The sequence below is a fragment of the Ptychodera flava genome, chromosome 17, assembly GCF_041260155.1.
Source record: "Ptychodera flava strain L36383 chromosome 17, AS_Pfla_20210202, whole genome shotgun sequence".
In the NCBI taxonomy this organism is placed as follows: domain Eukaryota; kingdom Metazoa; phylum Hemichordata; class Enteropneusta; family Ptychoderidae; genus Ptychodera; species Ptychodera flava.
In genome coordinates, this window is record NC_091944.1 from 17,360,847 (window position 1) to 17,378,561 (window position 17,715).

At 37.1% G+C, this 17,715-nt stretch overlaps 1 protein-coding gene across 1 annotated transcript in view; it reads left to right on the forward strand.

The window, feature by feature from the left end:
• LOC139115655 (protein eyes shut homolog) overlaps positions 1–17,715 on the forward strand; it is a 59,287-nt gene that overhangs the window by 24,799 nt on the left and 16,773 nt on the right. Inside the window, exons 21-29 of the mRNA XM_070677945.1 lie at positions 6,792–7,258; positions 8,012–8,269; positions 8,578–8,792; positions 8,938–9,023; positions 11,183–11,649; positions 12,195–12,452; positions 15,667–15,881; positions 16,058–16,143; positions 16,340–16,806. Coding sequence (XP_070534046.1) covers positions 6,792–7,258; positions 8,012–8,269; positions 8,578–8,792; positions 8,938–9,023; positions 11,183–11,649; positions 12,195–12,452; positions 15,667–15,881; positions 16,058–16,143; positions 16,340–16,806 — 2,519 coding nt within the window. The remainder of the gene's footprint in view (positions 1–6,791; positions 7,259–8,011; positions 8,270–8,577; positions 8,793–8,937; positions 9,024–11,182; positions 11,650–12,194; positions 12,453–15,666; positions 15,882–16,057; positions 16,144–16,339; positions 16,807–17,715) is intronic.

A 17,715-nucleotide genomic window follows, 5' to 3' on the forward strand; every position in this document is an offset into this window, starting at 1 on the left:
AATTTTGCAGCAATGTTCGGCTATATATAATGTTCTGAGGGCTTCATATCAAGTGCAAGTTTGTCCCTGCAAGTTTGAAACTTGCAGGGACAAATCTGTTCTCAGAGTTCTTCCAAGGAAGTTTCACAGAATGGTTGATGTAGTGTGGGCTGATTTTACCTGTGTAAATTTGGGGAATTTATCATTCAATTTGAAAAAAAATGTGATGCATAGCATTTTCACAAGGGAGCGAGCACCCAGATGTCACTACAAGGTGCCACACATAGCTCCTTTATCCAGTTAGAATTCTCAGACTTGTCTTGAATAGCATACAAACACACTTATAAGTTATAGACTACATAATCACATAGAAGTATTATGATTCAGTTAAAGGCACTGGATGATTTCCAGTTACTAACAACAGTTTGTGAATGATGGCCTTCCCAACTGAATTAGCAATTTGTCCCATGTGAACTGTTTCATCAAAGATGACAGTAGACGTGTCAATAGAAGTGCCAACTGCATGCATAGCAACTGCTACATGGAAAGCTTTTCTGGTCTTTTGTAGCGGGAAACTAGCTACAGTGTGCAGTCATGCTGCAGTGGGTGTGTCCCTCGATACAGCTTTGGTGTTCTCTTGACAGAACACAACATTATCATCAATAGTAATTATATGGTCTCAATATACAGTAGTGACAGTGGCATAGCAAGGAAGATGACAGTATTGATGACAGTCAGCAATAATTACATTGCTCAGTGGTGACAGTAGTGATGACAGTCAGCAATAATAACATTGCTCAGTGGTGACAGTAGTGATGACAGTCATCAGCAATAATTACATTGCTCATTAGGGACAGTAGTGATGACAGTCATCAGCAATAATTACATTGCTCAGTGGTGATAGTAGTGATGACAGTCAGCAATAATTACATTGCTCAGTGGTGACAGTAGTGATGACAGTCATCAGCAATAATTACATTGCTCAGTGGTGACAGTAGTGATGACAGTCATCAGCAATAATTACATTGCTCATTAGTGACAGTAGTGATGACAGTCATCAGCAATAATTACATTGCTCAGTGGTGATAGTAGTGATGACAGTCATCAGCAATAATTACATTGCTCAGTGGTGACAGTAGTGACGACAGTCAGCAATAATTACATTGCTCAGTGGTGACAGTAGTGATGACAGTCATCAGCAATAATTAGATTGTGCAGCAGTGACAGTGGTGACGACAATCATCAGCAATAATTACATTGCTCAGTGGTGACAGTAGTGATGACAGTCAGCAATAATTACATTGCTCATTAGGGACAGTAGTGATGACAGTCATCAGCAATAATTATATTGCTCAGTGGTGACAGTAGTGATGACAGTCATCAGTGGTGACAGTAGTGATTACAGTCAGCAAAAATAGTGACAATGTCACTGGTCGCTCCCATATAGTTATCAAAACAAGCTGAAATCAAGCTAAAAGATTTTTTTATCACAAATAGAAACAATTCCCCCAATAAAATGAAATATACAAATTTCACCAGAATTTGATCAAATCTTACTGACGTCACCCGTAAAAACCTCTGCAGGGCTCGAAAATTCTCGCCGCCCGACGCCCGTGACAAGTGAATTTTGAGTCCGGGCAAGTGAAAACAACATTCTCCCAGCCCGACAGACAAGTGAATTTCAATGGGGCCACTGTACGTACACGCTGCCACTCTCTGGTTCTTTGAGTGTACCGCTTTCAATATGGCCGGCAATAAAATAGCTCTGTTCTGCTTGGCTACAAAATGGCAAAATATTGACGTTTTTGCAGGCTCTTATGTTTTTTTCCTCCACGATGCCTCCTCAACAGAAAACTACAGCTTACAATAAAATGTTGTAAGGTGTTGAAACAATTTACCCTCCTTCCTACAAAGTTACAATGTATTGATACACTTTACTCTCCTTTCTACAAAGTTACAAAAGTCCCTGGTACGTGAAGCAAACATTGTTGCTGTTCAATACTGCAATAACGGTCCCTCTCAGTCTCTCATGAACGGACAGTGCTACAATACATCATGGGCGACCATGAATACACTGACCCTTGGCTTTGCCTCCGTGATCTGTGTCCCGCGTACCGGTCGTTATTTTTAGTCCAAGTTTTACCTACTTTGCTTGAATCAAAATTTGGCCTGCAATTACTCAGTTTGATAGTAAAAACCATTATTTCAAAGGAAACTTTCACAAACAGAGTCATAATACAAGGGAAAAGGAGAAAAACTTGAGGTTTTCTGAAAGGTCAAATCTGGGTCATCTTATGTGATGTCATAAATGAAGACCCTTAAGTACACAATTATGGTTCAAAAGAAACCACCTAGGAAGGTCCAATAGGTACAATCTTATGATAAAAGGTAATTCTTGGTGCTTTCCAATTTAATGGCATTTAGCTTGACTGTCAGTTTTCAATTAAATTTTATTAACAGTTATGGCAAAGGGAAATTGTCAACAGTAGTTGCAGTAAGCATATCCATTTCAAATATCACATTAATATTTCTGCAGATTCCTCCAGTTTAATGATGTAATAGTGAACATCACCAGACATTTCTTGATGTTATCAAATTATCAAATGAAAATGTTCCTGGGCTACAATGTTATCATTATCATTAAAACTATTATTACTCTTTAAAACATTGGGAAATGAATTGAGCAATATCAAATATTGTGTCTTGTTTTAAAGGATTTTGACCTGACCCTTTTTGTCTCAAGAAAAATACTCATGCTGAAGATGCTATTGAGCCTGCTTGATCACAACTATGACACAACACATAATACTTGTATCTACACTGTCACTATGCTACCGAATGCTTTCTTCTGCATGGAAAATTTGTATTTGTGTGGCTAACAAAACCACATAAGGAGCTTGTAGTGTATATGTATGATAAGTTGTCATACTGTGAATACTGACTGAATGCTGCAGAAATATTTTGTATCTGTGGTAACGTACACTTCACATTGCTACCTGATTTTTAGAATTGCCACCTAATTATTTCTTGTGGCAAAAGTTTACCACTAGAAATGAAAAAGTATTTCAATCCCTTCAATGTCATAAAAAACACAGATAATTAATGTAATAAAAACTAAACAAATATTTCTTTAATGTAAAAACTATCATGAACAATATCTTGATTTGTAAAATTAGGAACTCCTGAATGCCGAGAAAGCTGTTGCTACACTTGAGATCATAAACTGTTTAAAAGTTGCTCAAAGTGGCTACAAGATTTTTGATTTGGTTAATGAGTTGGCTAATCATTTTGGTGACTGAGGGGAACCCTGCAGTTTATGCACATACCACATGGTAACAGTAAACTAAATGATACTGAAAGTTTCACATGGGCACAATTTGACACAACACTAGTGGCCTATATTAACACAAGGTACCAGGTCATGATGACACACAATGACAATGTACCGGTGTTGTCTTATTGGAATACATTACATGTCCCCCAAAAATTTAATTTGTCCCCATTAAGACCTACTATGGGTCACTGTGTCCCCATGCTAGCAAAAGCTGGCCAAAACACTGTGCATGTATACGTTATATTAGATATTATTTTTGATACACAGAATAAGGAGACAAATTTATAAGTAAGTTACAGCTACTGTTTCTTTAAATGACATGAATAAAACCATACACATTTACTCCTTAAGGTGGTTGGAAAGGCTAGAGCGTCAGTTATAAATTTCATCAAAACTATAAAATATAAAAGTAGTCCACATTCTCTGTGGAATAAAAAAACTAGACATTTGGGCACAAAGGCATTGCAGAGTTATAGCCTGTTAAAACTTCTGAAAAACTGACTAAATAAGAAGAAGTTGGGGAGTCCTTAGTGTATTAACTATGGTAAAGGTCCCCTAGCTTTTAATAAAATGTTTGAAAAGGGAAAGTCATTATTTGCAGTTTTTCAGGAAAGTTTGACTAGGCGGTGCTGGCATTCAGAGTGAGTGACTGCTATTGTAAATGCATTTTTAGATTCTTTGAGTGTCAAAGAGGTGTCAAAAGTGAGATTAACCAAAAAAACCTGCTCTATGACTTCAAAGAGGGGTGCAAATATGGCTTGTTTTCAACATTTTTGACAGAATAACAGTTTTCCTACATAATTGTATACCAATTTAATCCAACTTTGAAATGAGATATGGACATGGAATTTTTACAGCCTATTAACAAGGTTACAGATAAGATTTGTATGGCACAATTTTCCTGTATTTGAAGTACTTTTTGAAAAATCACATTTTGAAATTTGAAAGAATTTTCAATAATTTTTTGATATATAAACCCATGTAAAATCATAAAAACAAATTTTATTTACAATCCTGCCGTACAAATCTTACAATAAATAGTGTCAACATATTTATAACTAATTTGGTAATATAAATACTATCCAATTATTATTAAATTCAAATATGTAAAAAAAATATGAAAAATTAAATTTTAATATTTACTGGTGTCATATTTCAAAATCATGGCTGCTATTACACAATTTTTATATTCTTTGGAGAAAATATTAACTAAGGGAGTTATCCTGAAAATTTGAACTAAATATCTTGATTCTAACACTTGAAACTTGACATTAACTCTGTGAAAAGAATTGGTGCAAAATAGCCTTTCCAACCCTTAAATCATCTGAAATTCAGGGCAAGTGAATTTTTCTTCCGGACAAGTGAAATTGAAGATTCACTTGCCCTATGGCAAGTGAATTTTTAAAAAAATTTTCGAGCCCTGCTACACTAAGTTTCAACTCAATCGGACGTGTGGTTTCAGAGTTAAAAAAAATTTTTGATCAAAAATGAAAAAATAGCCAAAAAATGCAAATATGCAAATTTCACCACGATTTGCCCAGATTTGAGAAAGGTCACTCCTATGCACTTCCATACCAAGTTTCAAATCAATCAGACTTGTGGTTTCAGAGAAGAAGATTTTTTGACCAAAAATGGGAGAAAATTACAAAAAAATTCATGAAAAATAGCAAGTCCAAGATACTGACCCAAGATGTGCACAATCATTTCAGGTCAGCCCAAAGTACTTACATGCTAATTTTCATCTAATCTGCTCAGTGGCTATTGAGATTTTCAATAAAATGTAACTTGTAAACATATATACATATGGCTATGGGAGCTAACAAACGACCCAATGGTCGACAGAGCTCTGCTGTGTTATGAAGAGAGCAACGTTTTGTGACATATGTATTGATGAAGAAGGTTGAGATCTTTGATAGCTCATTTCAGGATGGCCTGACCTAAAATGGCAAAATTAGCTGCAAAAATACAAAATTGATGATTTCATCATAATTATGTATAAAAATGTATACCAAATATCAAAGCTATCACATGAGTAACTTTTGAGAAACAAATATTTTGACCAAAAACGGCAAAAACTGACCCAAAAATACAAAAATTGAAGATTTCATCAAATTTCACTATATCACACTAAGAGAACCCCCAGGAACCTGTATACCAAATATCAAAGGCATCAGACAAGTAGTTTTTGAGAAACACATTTTTTGACCAAAATGGCAAAAATTGCACCAAAAATACAAAATTGCAGATTTCATCATATATTCTGTATATCATATTTAGTTTATCTGTAGGAACCTGTATACCAAATATCAAAGCTGTCAGACGAGCTGTTTTGATGAAATAAATTTTTGACCAAAAATGACAAAAAAATTCCTTAAAAATACAGATTTGCTTATTCATCACAATTTGAACAAATCCAAGTTTGGCTATCCCTAGGGACCTGTATACCAAATATCAAAGCTGTCAGACGAGCGGTTTTGATGAAATAAATTTTTGACCAAAATGACAAAAAAATTCCTTAAAAATACAGATTGGCTTATTTCATTACAATTTGAACAAATCCAAGTTGGGCTATCCCTAGGGACCTGTATACCAAATATCAAAGCTGTCAGACGAGCGGTTTTGATGAAATAATTTTTGACCAAAAATGACAAAAAAATTCCTTAAAAATACAGATTTGCTTATTTCATCACAATTTGAACAAATCCAAGTTGGGCTATCCCTAGGGACCTGTATACCAAATATCAAAGCTGTCAGACAAGCGGTTTTGATGAAATAAATTTTTGACCAAAAATGACAAAAAATTCCTTAAAAATACAGATTTGCATATTTCATCACAATTTGAACAAATCCAAGTTGGGTTATCCCTAGGGACCTGTATACCAAATATCAAAGCTGTCTGACCAGCGGTTATGAAGAAGGAGATTTTTTACCAAAAACGCCTTTTTTGGCACTAATTTGCATATTTTTGGCAATGACAACTTCATTTGAACAAAATCTCATCTACAGCCCATCATCCATGTACACACCAAATATCAAGATGAAATGTGCAGCGGTTTTGGAGTTTTTGATGTTGACGGACAGACATACAGACATACAGACATACAGACATACATACATACATTTTCCTAGCCTATAAGAATAGCTTCCATTGCCATATATACATATGGCTATGGGAGCTAAAATGGATTGCTCAGTGGTGACAGTAGTGATGACAGTCATCAGCAATAATTACATTGACTCAGCAAAGTGATGCTAGCTATAGTGACTGTCTGATGATTGTTTAAAAGCAGAAAGTCAGCAAATCCTAAAATTGGAAAAGGAGTGCTTGTAGATGATTGGTCTCCTTTCTGTCATGTGACATTCAGCTGATTGTGTTATTTACACATTTGTAAAGGCTTTCCCTATTGGTCAGTCAAAGCAAATCAAAGTATTGCCCACTATTATAGTCTAAATGTAAACATGTTAATTTTCATTTCAGTCAAGACCAAGGATGTCAGGCCAGAGTGATCGTTGAGAGTACAGTAAAAGAGGATGGTTTACTATGTTCCTTCTCTGTGTGTGAAATGAATGATCTTGGACAACTCTATGTGGGTGGTCTTCCAGCAAACATGGCTGCTTTGAACAGTGCCAGTGCCTTGACTGGATTTGTTGGCTGTGTTAGAGTGATCAACATTGATGGGACTTCATTGACATTCATGGACGCCCTCAGTGGTGATAATGTGTATGAGTGTGCATCACTTCCCACAGTACCACCTCTGACTACAACTCCAAGGCCTACGACAACGCTGCCCCCATCCACTACACCAGCCACAACAGCGCCACCAACGTGTGCTGATGTCACTTGTGAGAATGGAGGCACATGTACTGATGTGGTGTTTTCCAATGGAACAATAACATTTCAGTGCAGTTGTCCGTTTGGCTACCAGGGAACTTTCTGTCAAGAAGGTAAAAATGCATTACATTATTTGATAACCTTTCTGTGAGGAAATTCAGAAAAGTGAAAAACCACATCATTGGAACTAAAGTATGGCTGTGTGTATGAACAGAATTTACCCTTCCATGGGTAGGCAATGACATTTTCCAACACTTTTCATTTTTAGTTAGATTTCAAGTCTTCATATTTTACGCCTTTTAGTCACTGACAATGCAGTCTGCTTTTTGCCAAGAATTTGTGAATATCTTGTGTAGGTTGAGCTGTCAAAGTAAGTGGTTCCTTCAGTGCAACATTTGTCCTTGCTGTTAGAGTTTATTATCTGGAAATGTGCAGTGTCTTGGTAGTTTGTAGCTTATTGGTGGCTTAATTTGATTGTCTTCATCGATTCATTTGAAAATAATCAGCCAGTTACAAAATAGCCTTCATTTTGGACTCCCTAAGTTACTGTATATAATTGCAATCTACCAATCAGATATAATCTTCCGAGCCGCTGCATATTTGCCCTTGATCATCGATTTTTAGCTTTTTCTCTCAGATTGTGTACTGAACTGGTCCCCCAATGTTTATAGCTTTGTGAAGTTTGCCAACATTAATATGATCGACAGGGTTAGAAATCACGTTCATTATTGATATGATAAAGTAGTTACAAGAAGTTCATCATTACTATGGCAAAAACAGGAAATTTAGAATTGTAAAGGAAGATTACTCAATATCCTGGAATAGATATATTCATGAATGTGTTTTATTTATTTTTCTGCATACAGTCACTGAGCCAATCAGCACAACCTCTACTACATTGTCACCAACTCCAACACCAGCATTCACCAGTACTGAGACTTTACCAAGCAGTAGTCAAGTCATGGTCACACCCACACCATCCCCCACAGCTACACCTGGACCCCCTACTTGTGAAGATGGACTCTGCCTGAATGGCGCCACCTGTGTTGACTTTGTGGAAGATGGAGAGCCATCTTTTAACTGTACATGTACATTTCAGTACCAAGGAGTCTACTGTGAATCAGGCAAGTCGCAGGTTTTGACAAAGAAAGTACCGTATTATGCATATTCTATTACGATGCACTGAACTGAAAATCATTCTTACTTTTATAACATCTCATTCTGCCATTGAGTTACTTTCTTAAAGCGGCCAGTGACTAATTTGTTAAATTATCAATTGTTTAATTATTCATCAATAGAAATTAACATATTAATATTTTCAAGTGACATAACAAATAAAAATATAGTCTGCTCCCCACCATCCAATGTTGTGTGATCTAAGTATTTTATTGCATCTGTTAACATTCTTTTAATATTATGGTTTATTTTACAGGTAAGAACATCCAGACCCCAGCTTTCACTGGTGATTCATACCTGGAGTACAGCCCCTTACCTCTGTCAACACAGACATCTACTGTAATCAGAGTGGAGTTTCAAACTACTGCCAGAGAGGGCAGTCTAATCTATTCTGCAGGGGAGTACACAAATGATAACCTGGATGAATCAACAAACTTCATACATCTTTATGTAGAAGATGGAGTTCTCAAGGTGAGTTTGTGATGCTTTGTCTGATAAGTCAGTTTGAGTTTGTCTCAGTCAGTCTCTCTCATTAAATATTAGCATTAGTGCCAGTTTATGCATAATAATTCCAATAGTAATATCAGTCAACATATTTCAATTTTTCCTCTTTCAGTATCAATTCTCCTGTAAAATATCAACTTTCATATTGGACACAGAAGTAGTTGTGAACACAGGACAGGAATTCGAAGCCATTGTCATGTAAGTTATGATGGGTTTTTTTTAATGCATGTCTGTCTATGTCACAATACGGATAGTTTTCAATTCGGATTCGAACCCACAACATACGGCATCAGTCGCCTAGCTGAGAGGCCTCAGACAGAACCAGTCGGCTAAATCTCCACTCCCAAAAAAGAGTGGTTCAATAGCCGGCTAAGTTGTTACATTTTTCTGACTGAGACCTTTCAACACGTTGTAGAGTTCGTGAAGCACTCACGCACGCATGCTCACTATCATACATCGCACATACACACTTTATCGAAGCGAAGAAACGAATTTCATCGCTTTAACTGGGCGAACGATAACCTTGGGGACAATTCTGTCCACCAGCAGTGTTACCGACCCAGGATAGAAAATACGGATAGTTTTCAATCGGATTCGAACCCACAACATACGGCATCAGTCGCCTAGCTGAGGGCCTGAGACAGAACAAGTTTGCCTTGGTTACGTCAGCCAAAATTTTGCAGCAGAGTCTGCCCAGTGAAAAAGTCAGAAAGACTTCAATAAGGTCACAATTACGTTAGAAACATGCAGGGACAAAAGTGTTCTCAGAGTTCTTCCTGGAAAGTTCTCACAAGAGAGTTTGTGTTGTATGGGGTGATTTTTCTCGTGTAAATTTTGGGCATTACTCGTACTATTTTGAAATATATGTTGCAAAGCATTTTCACAATAGAGCATACAGACATCAATGCAAGGTGCTATGCATAGTTTATATATCTAGGTAGAACTCTTGTACTTATGTTGAGTAGCACACAAACACAATAATAAGTTAATCACATACAAGTATTATGAGTGGGTAAAAGGAACTGGATGATTTCCAGTTGTAGTTACTAACAACAGTGTGTGATGAAGCCTTCACAAATGAGCTCTTTGTCCCACGTGTACTGTATTCATTGAAAATGATAGAAGACAAGTAGACAGCAGTTTCAACTGCATGCATAGCAACTACTACTCGGAACACTTTTCTGGTCTTTTGTACCAGGATACTACCTATAGTGTGCAGTCTTGCTGCATTGTGTATCAGCCTCAATACAGCTTTGGTGTTCTCTTGACAGAATGTGGTAGTATCATCAGTAGTAATTATAGTGACTGAGCACACAGTGGTGACAGTATCGTGCATATGATGACAATAATCAGCAATATAATGCTTACATTGCTCAGTGGTGACAGTAGTGATGACAGTCATCAGCAATAATTACATTGCTCAGTGGTGACAGTAGTGATGACAGTCAGCAGCAATAATTACATTGCTCAGTGGTGACAGTAGTGATGACAGTCATTGGCAATAATTACATTGCTCAGTGGTGACAGTATAGTGATGACAGTCATCAGCAATAATTACATTGCTCAGTGGTGACAGTATAGTGATGACAGTCATCAGCAATAATTACATTGACTCGGCACAGTGGTTACAGTGACAAAGCAAACAGCAAAGATATCAGTGACACTCATATCAACAGCAATTACATTGACTCAGCTCAGTAGTGGCAGCTGCTGTGACGATATTGTCTCGTGAGAGTTAAATAGCAGACTGTCAACAAATCCTAGCATTCAAAAAGGAATGCTTCTTCATGATTGGTCTTTTTTCTGTCATGTGACATTCAGCTTACAGTGTTATTCACTCATTAGCTCCGCTGTCAGCGACGCGGAGCTTATCAAATAGGTTGATTTTCCGTCGTCGTCGTCCGTCAACAATTGCCTTCTCCTCTGAAACCACAAGTCCAATTGCTTTGAAATTTTATATGCAGTTCACTTGGGGTGACCTCACTTAAGTTTGTTCAAATCGTGGTGAAATTTGCATATTTGTATTTTTGGGGCATTTTTTGGTGTTTTTGGTAAAAAAATCTTCTCCTCTGAAACCGCTTGTCCGATTGCTTTGAAATTTGATATGCAGTTTACTTAGGCTGACTTCAGTCAGATTTGTTCAAATAGTGGTGAAATTTGCATATTTGTATTTTTAAGGTAATTTTTGTCATTTTTGGTAAAAAAATCTTTAAAAATCTTCTCCTTCAAAACTACCTGTCAGATAGCTTTGATATTTGGTACATATGTCCCTGGGGATGATCTATTTCAGATTTGTTCAAATTGTGCAGAAAAAGTATTGCTTACCCTTAAAATAAATGTTTTCTCTTACATTTCAGTCAAGACCAAGGATGTCAAGCTAGTGTGATTGTTGGAAGCACACTCAAACAAGATGGTTTACCATGCTCCTTCTCTGTGTGTGAAATGAATGATCTTGGACAACTCTATGTGGGTGGTCTTCCAGCAAACATGGCTTCTTTGAACAGTGCCAGTGCCTTGACTGGATTTGTTGGCTGTGTTAGACTGATCAACATTGATGGGACTTCATTGACATTCATGGACGCCCTCAGTGGTGATAATGTGTATGAGTGTGCATCACTTCCCACAGTACCACCTCCGACTACAACTCCAAGGCCTACGACAAGGCTGCCCTCATCCACTACACCAGCCACAACAAGGCCACCAACGTGTGCTGATGTCACTTGTGAGAATGGAGGCACATGTACTGATGTGGTGTTTTCTAATGGAACAATAACATTTCAGTGCAGTTGTCCATTTGGCTACCAAGGAACTTTCTGTCAAGAAGGTAAAAATTGAGTTTCTTATTTATGATATGTCTATGAGGAACTTCAGAAAGGTAAAATACTATGTTACCGAAGTAAGTTCAAATAGTGTTGGAAGAGAATACACCCGATGTGGGAAGGCACATTTTTCTCACTTCATATTTCATGTGGGATTCAAATATCTGTATTTTAACTGATTTCTGAGATAAGATTGAATATTTCCTAAAATCTGTGGAATATGTGTAAAGGGTGATCTGTAGAATGATAGGCTACTTTACATCAGTGTTTTTCTTTACTTTGTTGTGAGTTCATTATTGTTTCTGATAGATTTCTTTCTGATTGTGTATTGTGCTTGTCTCATCATGTTTAATGTGTGATGAATGTTGCTAAAGTTTATTCTTGAACAGAATAAGGAATCATATTCATTGTTGATAAGAATATCTAGTCAAAAAGCATGAATATGGCAAAAACAGAAAAACATAATTTTTTACAAAATGACTGGAAATTTTATATCCTAGGATAAATCTCGATTTGTTCAGTAACATTTCTGGTATTTATCTGCAAACAGTCATTGAGCCAATCAGCACAACTTCTGCTACGTTGTCACCAACTCCAACACCAGCATTCACCAGTATTGAGACTTTACCAAGCAGTAGTCAAGTCATGGTCACACCCACACCAACCCCCACAGCTACACCTGGACCCCCTACTTGTGAAGATGGACTCTGCCTGAATGGCGCCACCTGTGTTGACTTTGTGGAAGATGGAGAGCCATCTTTTAACTGTACATGTACATTTCAGTACCAAGGAGTCTACTGTGAATCAGGCAAGTAATGAATTCTGACAAATAAAGTATAACAGCTTCTTTGATGATGTTTTGTAGGAATAAATCCCTTCCATATGTCTATTATATTTTACCAAAATGTGACACTCTCCAAGTCATATTGTGTACAACACTTGTAAATGAATCTCATCGCAAAATTGAATTCAACCTTTGACACAATGGCAAGACTGGCCATTGGTTTCATCTCTATCACTTGTAAGGGACCACTGTATTAAGTTTTTGCATAGTCTGATTGTAGCAACCAGTTAAGTTGAAATTGTGTCAACCACATCTACAGATGAGATCTCAGTGACTCACGGCAAACAAGAAAAGCTGTGATTCCAAGTATGTTTCTAGTATCTGTGAACTACCTAAAAATATTAACAGGCGCAGCGGGCCACCGAGGCGGCTGCAAGCAGCTGACTGATATGCATAAGTCCCAACAGTATGATGTGCATGTCATTTTGACGGCATGGTTGCCACCATTGCAATTCCATGAATCTTATGATTCCCTGATCACATGTCACAGCCTAGCTTCAATAGTTTTTACTTTGAGCGAGATTTGCAAGCAAAGAAAGTTATGAAACAAGAAACTGAAAAAAAAACAGAAAATAAATTTAAAAGCATCGAAACATTCTGCTATTTGTTTTGAATAAAATGTTACACTGTTGGATAGCATCAGCCTTGTTTGTGCTGCACGCTCGCTGGCAGCCATCTTGTGTCAGTAATGTGTCTCAGTACACTGCAGTGCACGCTGAGTAGTCGGTCTCAGCGAGCTGCTCCACATGTAGCCAGTGAGGTGTCAGAAGCTGTTAACACGTGTCACAAAGAGGAGTATCTGAAAAATATCTTCATCCCGGCAAAACCTATCTACTTCGAACAGTGAACTATCACTTTATTGAAATTACATAGCTGCACAAGCTTATGGGCTCAGCCCTAGTGTGATATTAATTGTATCTATCTTTACAGGTAAGAATATCCAGACCCCAGCCTTCACTGGTGATTCATACCTGGAGTACAGCCCCTTACCTCTATCAACACAGACATCAACTGTAATCAGAGTGGAGTTTCAAACCACCGCCAGAGAGGGCAGTCTAATCTATTCTGCAGGGGAGTACACAAATGATAACCTGGATGAGCCAACAAACTTCATACATCTTTATGTAGAAGATGGAGTTCTAAAGGTGAGTTGACATTTTTTGTTTATCAGGTCAATATGAATTTTGTGTCAGTGTAGAAATTGCTTTCTCCATACAAGTATTAGTGTCTGTCTACAAAGTTGCAATGGAAATATCATAAAACTCATTCTTTTTTTGTTTCAGTATCAATTCTCATGTAAAATATCGACTTTCATATTGGATACAGAGGTTCTTGTGAACACAGGACAGGAATTTGAAGCCATTGTCATGTAAGTCATCAGATTTTATTATTTTGTGTACGTGTATTTGTATTGTGAAGTTGTGAATCCACACATGTGACTGGTTTAGTTTTGATCATGTAATATTCGGTGATGTTGGTATTTACAGATTATTAAGCCTTGAGTGCTGTAATTTTTCCTGCCAAAAGTTTAGTGCAACATTTTACTAATATTTACTAATTTTCTGTATTTTTTTGATAATTTTGGATCAAATGGACATCACATTTCATTAGCTACAATTTTTTATCTAAATTTTGGCAAAAATCTGGCAAAAAATGACTTGGATATATTTTATGAAGGCAGCTAAAAGTGACTTCCGGACTCAAAGGGTAAAGGATTTGTGTACGTGCCATTGAGAAGCAGAATTTCAGGTAACCATGCGATATAATTTGTTCTCTATGGTTTGAATTCACAGCCAAGACCGAGGATGTCAAGCCAGTGTGATTGTTGGGAGTACTCTCAAAACAGACGGTTTACCATGTTCCTTCTCTGTGTGTGAAATGAATGATCTTGGACAACTCTATGTGGGTGGTCTTCCAGCAAACATGGCTGCTTTGAACAGTGCCAGTGCCTTGACTGGATTTGTTGGCTGTGTTAGAGTGATCAACATTGATGGGACTTCATTGACATTCATGGACGCCCTCAGTGGTGATAATGTGTATGAGTGTGCATCACTACCCACAGTACCACCTCTGACTACAACTCCAAGGCCTACAACAACGCAACCCTCATCCACTACACCAGCCACAACAGCACCACCAACGTGTGCTGATGTCAGTTGTGAGAATGGAGGCACATGTACTGATGTGGTGTTTTCTAATGGAACAATAACATTTCAGTGCAATTGTCCATTTGGCTACCAAGGAACTTTCTGTCAGGAAGGTAAAACATAGCAGTTGTTGGTCAGTCATATGCATTAGAATGTATCTTTTTCTTTCATGTAAATTTTGCCTATTTGTTCTTGTATTAGCATTATGTGTTTGTAATAATTCAATACTGGTTTAGACTTTAAATTGTGTATGTTAGTAATAAAGTAAGTCATTCTGCTGCCAGATATGGTCATATTCCAGACCAAATCCCAAAATTGTTATTGAGGGAACTTGATTGAAAATCTAACTTGAGATAGATTTGGCCAAATGATGTTTCGTGTCCTTTCATGTTCATAGTCATTCAGCCAATCAGCACAACGTCTGCTACGTTGTCACCAACTCCAACACCAGCATTCACCAGTGCTGAGACTCTACCAAGCAGTAGTCAAGTCATGATCACACCCACACCACCCCCACAGCTACACCTGCACCCCCTACTTGTGAAGATGGACTGTGCCTGAATGGCGCCACCTGTGTTGACTTTGTGGAAGATGGAGCGCCATCTTTTAACTGTACATGTACATTTCAGTACCAAGGAGTCTACTGTGAATCAGGCAAGTCATAGGTTTTGACAAAAAATGTGGAGATCTTCATTGTTGCATCAAAGGAAACTTTCTACACGGCATGTCTTTACACATTGTTCTAAGTCAATAGAACAGTCAATGACCTTACACGTTCATTTGTTTTGATATTCAAATATGCAAGATTGTCCTCTGATAGTTAGCAGGGTTCTCATTTTACTCATAAGACAATATTTTGGTTTATTTATGCAAACTGATTGATTTGATGATATTTGCTAATGACATGATTCTTTTTGTGTTTCAAGTTTGGTATCGTGCTGAATGAAAATTCTGCCAAATCTCATAAAAGAAATGTCTTGATCTGAACATGTGACTTCAGTTTCGTACTGGTGTTGTCCTTGTATTCACAGCCAAGAACATCCAGACCCCAGCCTTCACTGGTGATTCATACCTGGAGTACAGCCCCTTACCTCTGTCAACACAGACATCTACTGTAATCAGAGTGGAGTTTCAAACTACCGCCACAGAGGGCAGTCTAATCTATTCTGCAGGGGCGTACACAAATGATATGTTAGATGCACCAACAAACTTCATACATCTGTACATAGAAGGTGGTATTCTCAAGGTATGTCTGTTCTGTCTGTTTGTTTGATCAATTGTAGTGTGCACAGTAAAAAAATTAAGAAATGTTAGTTTTTTGTCTGCAAATAATTTTTTGGTTGAAAATATCACGATGAGGTGAAATGCTTCCCCTGTGTGTGAACTGTATTTTCATACCGAGTTTTCCTTCTTCTTTTTCAGTATCAATTCTCTTGTAAAATATCAACTTTCATATTGGACACGGAAATTGTTGTGAACACGGGACAACAAGTTGAAGCCATGGTCGTGTAAGTCATTAGATGTGATTGATCGATTGTATAGTCTTTATTTGTAAAGCAGTGTTTGTTGATGATTGGTTTAGTTTTTGACATATGACAGTCAACTGATCGTGTCATTGATTTTATAAGGTCTTTTCCTATTGGTGGATTCAATTAGAATTTACAATATTTGATAAAATTTGTTCCCTATGGTTTGAATTCACAGTCAAGACCGAGGATGTCAAGCCAGTGTAATTGTTGAAAGGACAGTCAAACAAGACGGTTTACCATGTTCCTTCTCTGTGTGTGAAATGAATGATCTTGGACAACTCTATGTGGGTGGTCTTCCAGCAAACATGGCTGCTTTGAACAGTGCCAGTGCCTTGACTGGATTTGTTGGCTGTGTTAGAGTGATCAACATTGATGGGACTTCATTGACATTCATGGACGCCCTCAGTGGTGATAATGTGTATGAGTGTGCATCACTTCCCACAGTACCACCTCCAACTACAACACCAAGGCCACCGACAACACTGCCTCCACCTACCACAGCAGCTCCAATAGCGCCACCAACGTGTGTAGATGTCCTCTGTGAGAATGGAGGCACATGCACCAATGTTGAACTCTCTGATGGAACTATAAAATTCCAGTGCAGTTGTCCATTGCACTTCAAAGGAACCTTCTGTCAAGAAGGTAAAAGAACTGCATATCATTTAAGGTGGTTGGAAAGGCTAGAGCGTCAGTTATAAATTTCAACAAAACTATTAAAATATAAAAGTAGTCAACATTCTCTGTGGAATAAAAAAAACTAGACATTTGGGCACAAAGGCATTGCAGAGTTATAGCCTGTTAAAACTTCTGAAAAACTGACCAAATAAGAAGAAGTTGGGGAGTCCTTAGTGTATTAACTATGGTAGAGGTCCCCTAGCTGTTAATAAAATCTTTGAAAAGGGATAGTCATTATTTGCTGTTTTTCAGGAAAGTTTGACAAGGTGGTGCTGGCATTCAGAGTGAGTGACTACTATTGTAAATGCATTTTTAGATTCTTTGAGTGTCAAAGAGGTGCCAAAAGTGAGATTAACCAAAAAAAACTGCTCTATGACTTCAAAAGAGGGGTGCAAATATGGCTTGTTTTCAACATTTTTGACAGAATAACAGTTTTCCTACATAATTGTATACCAATTTAATCCAACTTTGAAATGAGATATGTACATGGAATTTTTACAGCCTATTAACAAGGTTACAGATAAGATTTGTACAGCACAATTTTCCTGTATTTGAAGTACTTTTTGAAAAATCACATTTTGAAATTTGAAAGAATTTTTAATAATTTTTTGATATATAAACCCATGTAAAATCATAAAAACAAATTTTATTTACAAATCCTGCCGTACAAATCTTACAATAAATAGTGTCAACATATTTATAACTAATTTGGTAATATTAATACTATCCAATTACTATTAAATTCAACTATGTAAAAAAAATATGAAAAATTAAATTTTAATATTTACTGGTGTCATATTTCAAAATCATGGCTGCAAATATACAATTTTTATATTCTTTGGAGAAAGTATTAACTAAGGGAGTTATCCTGAAAAT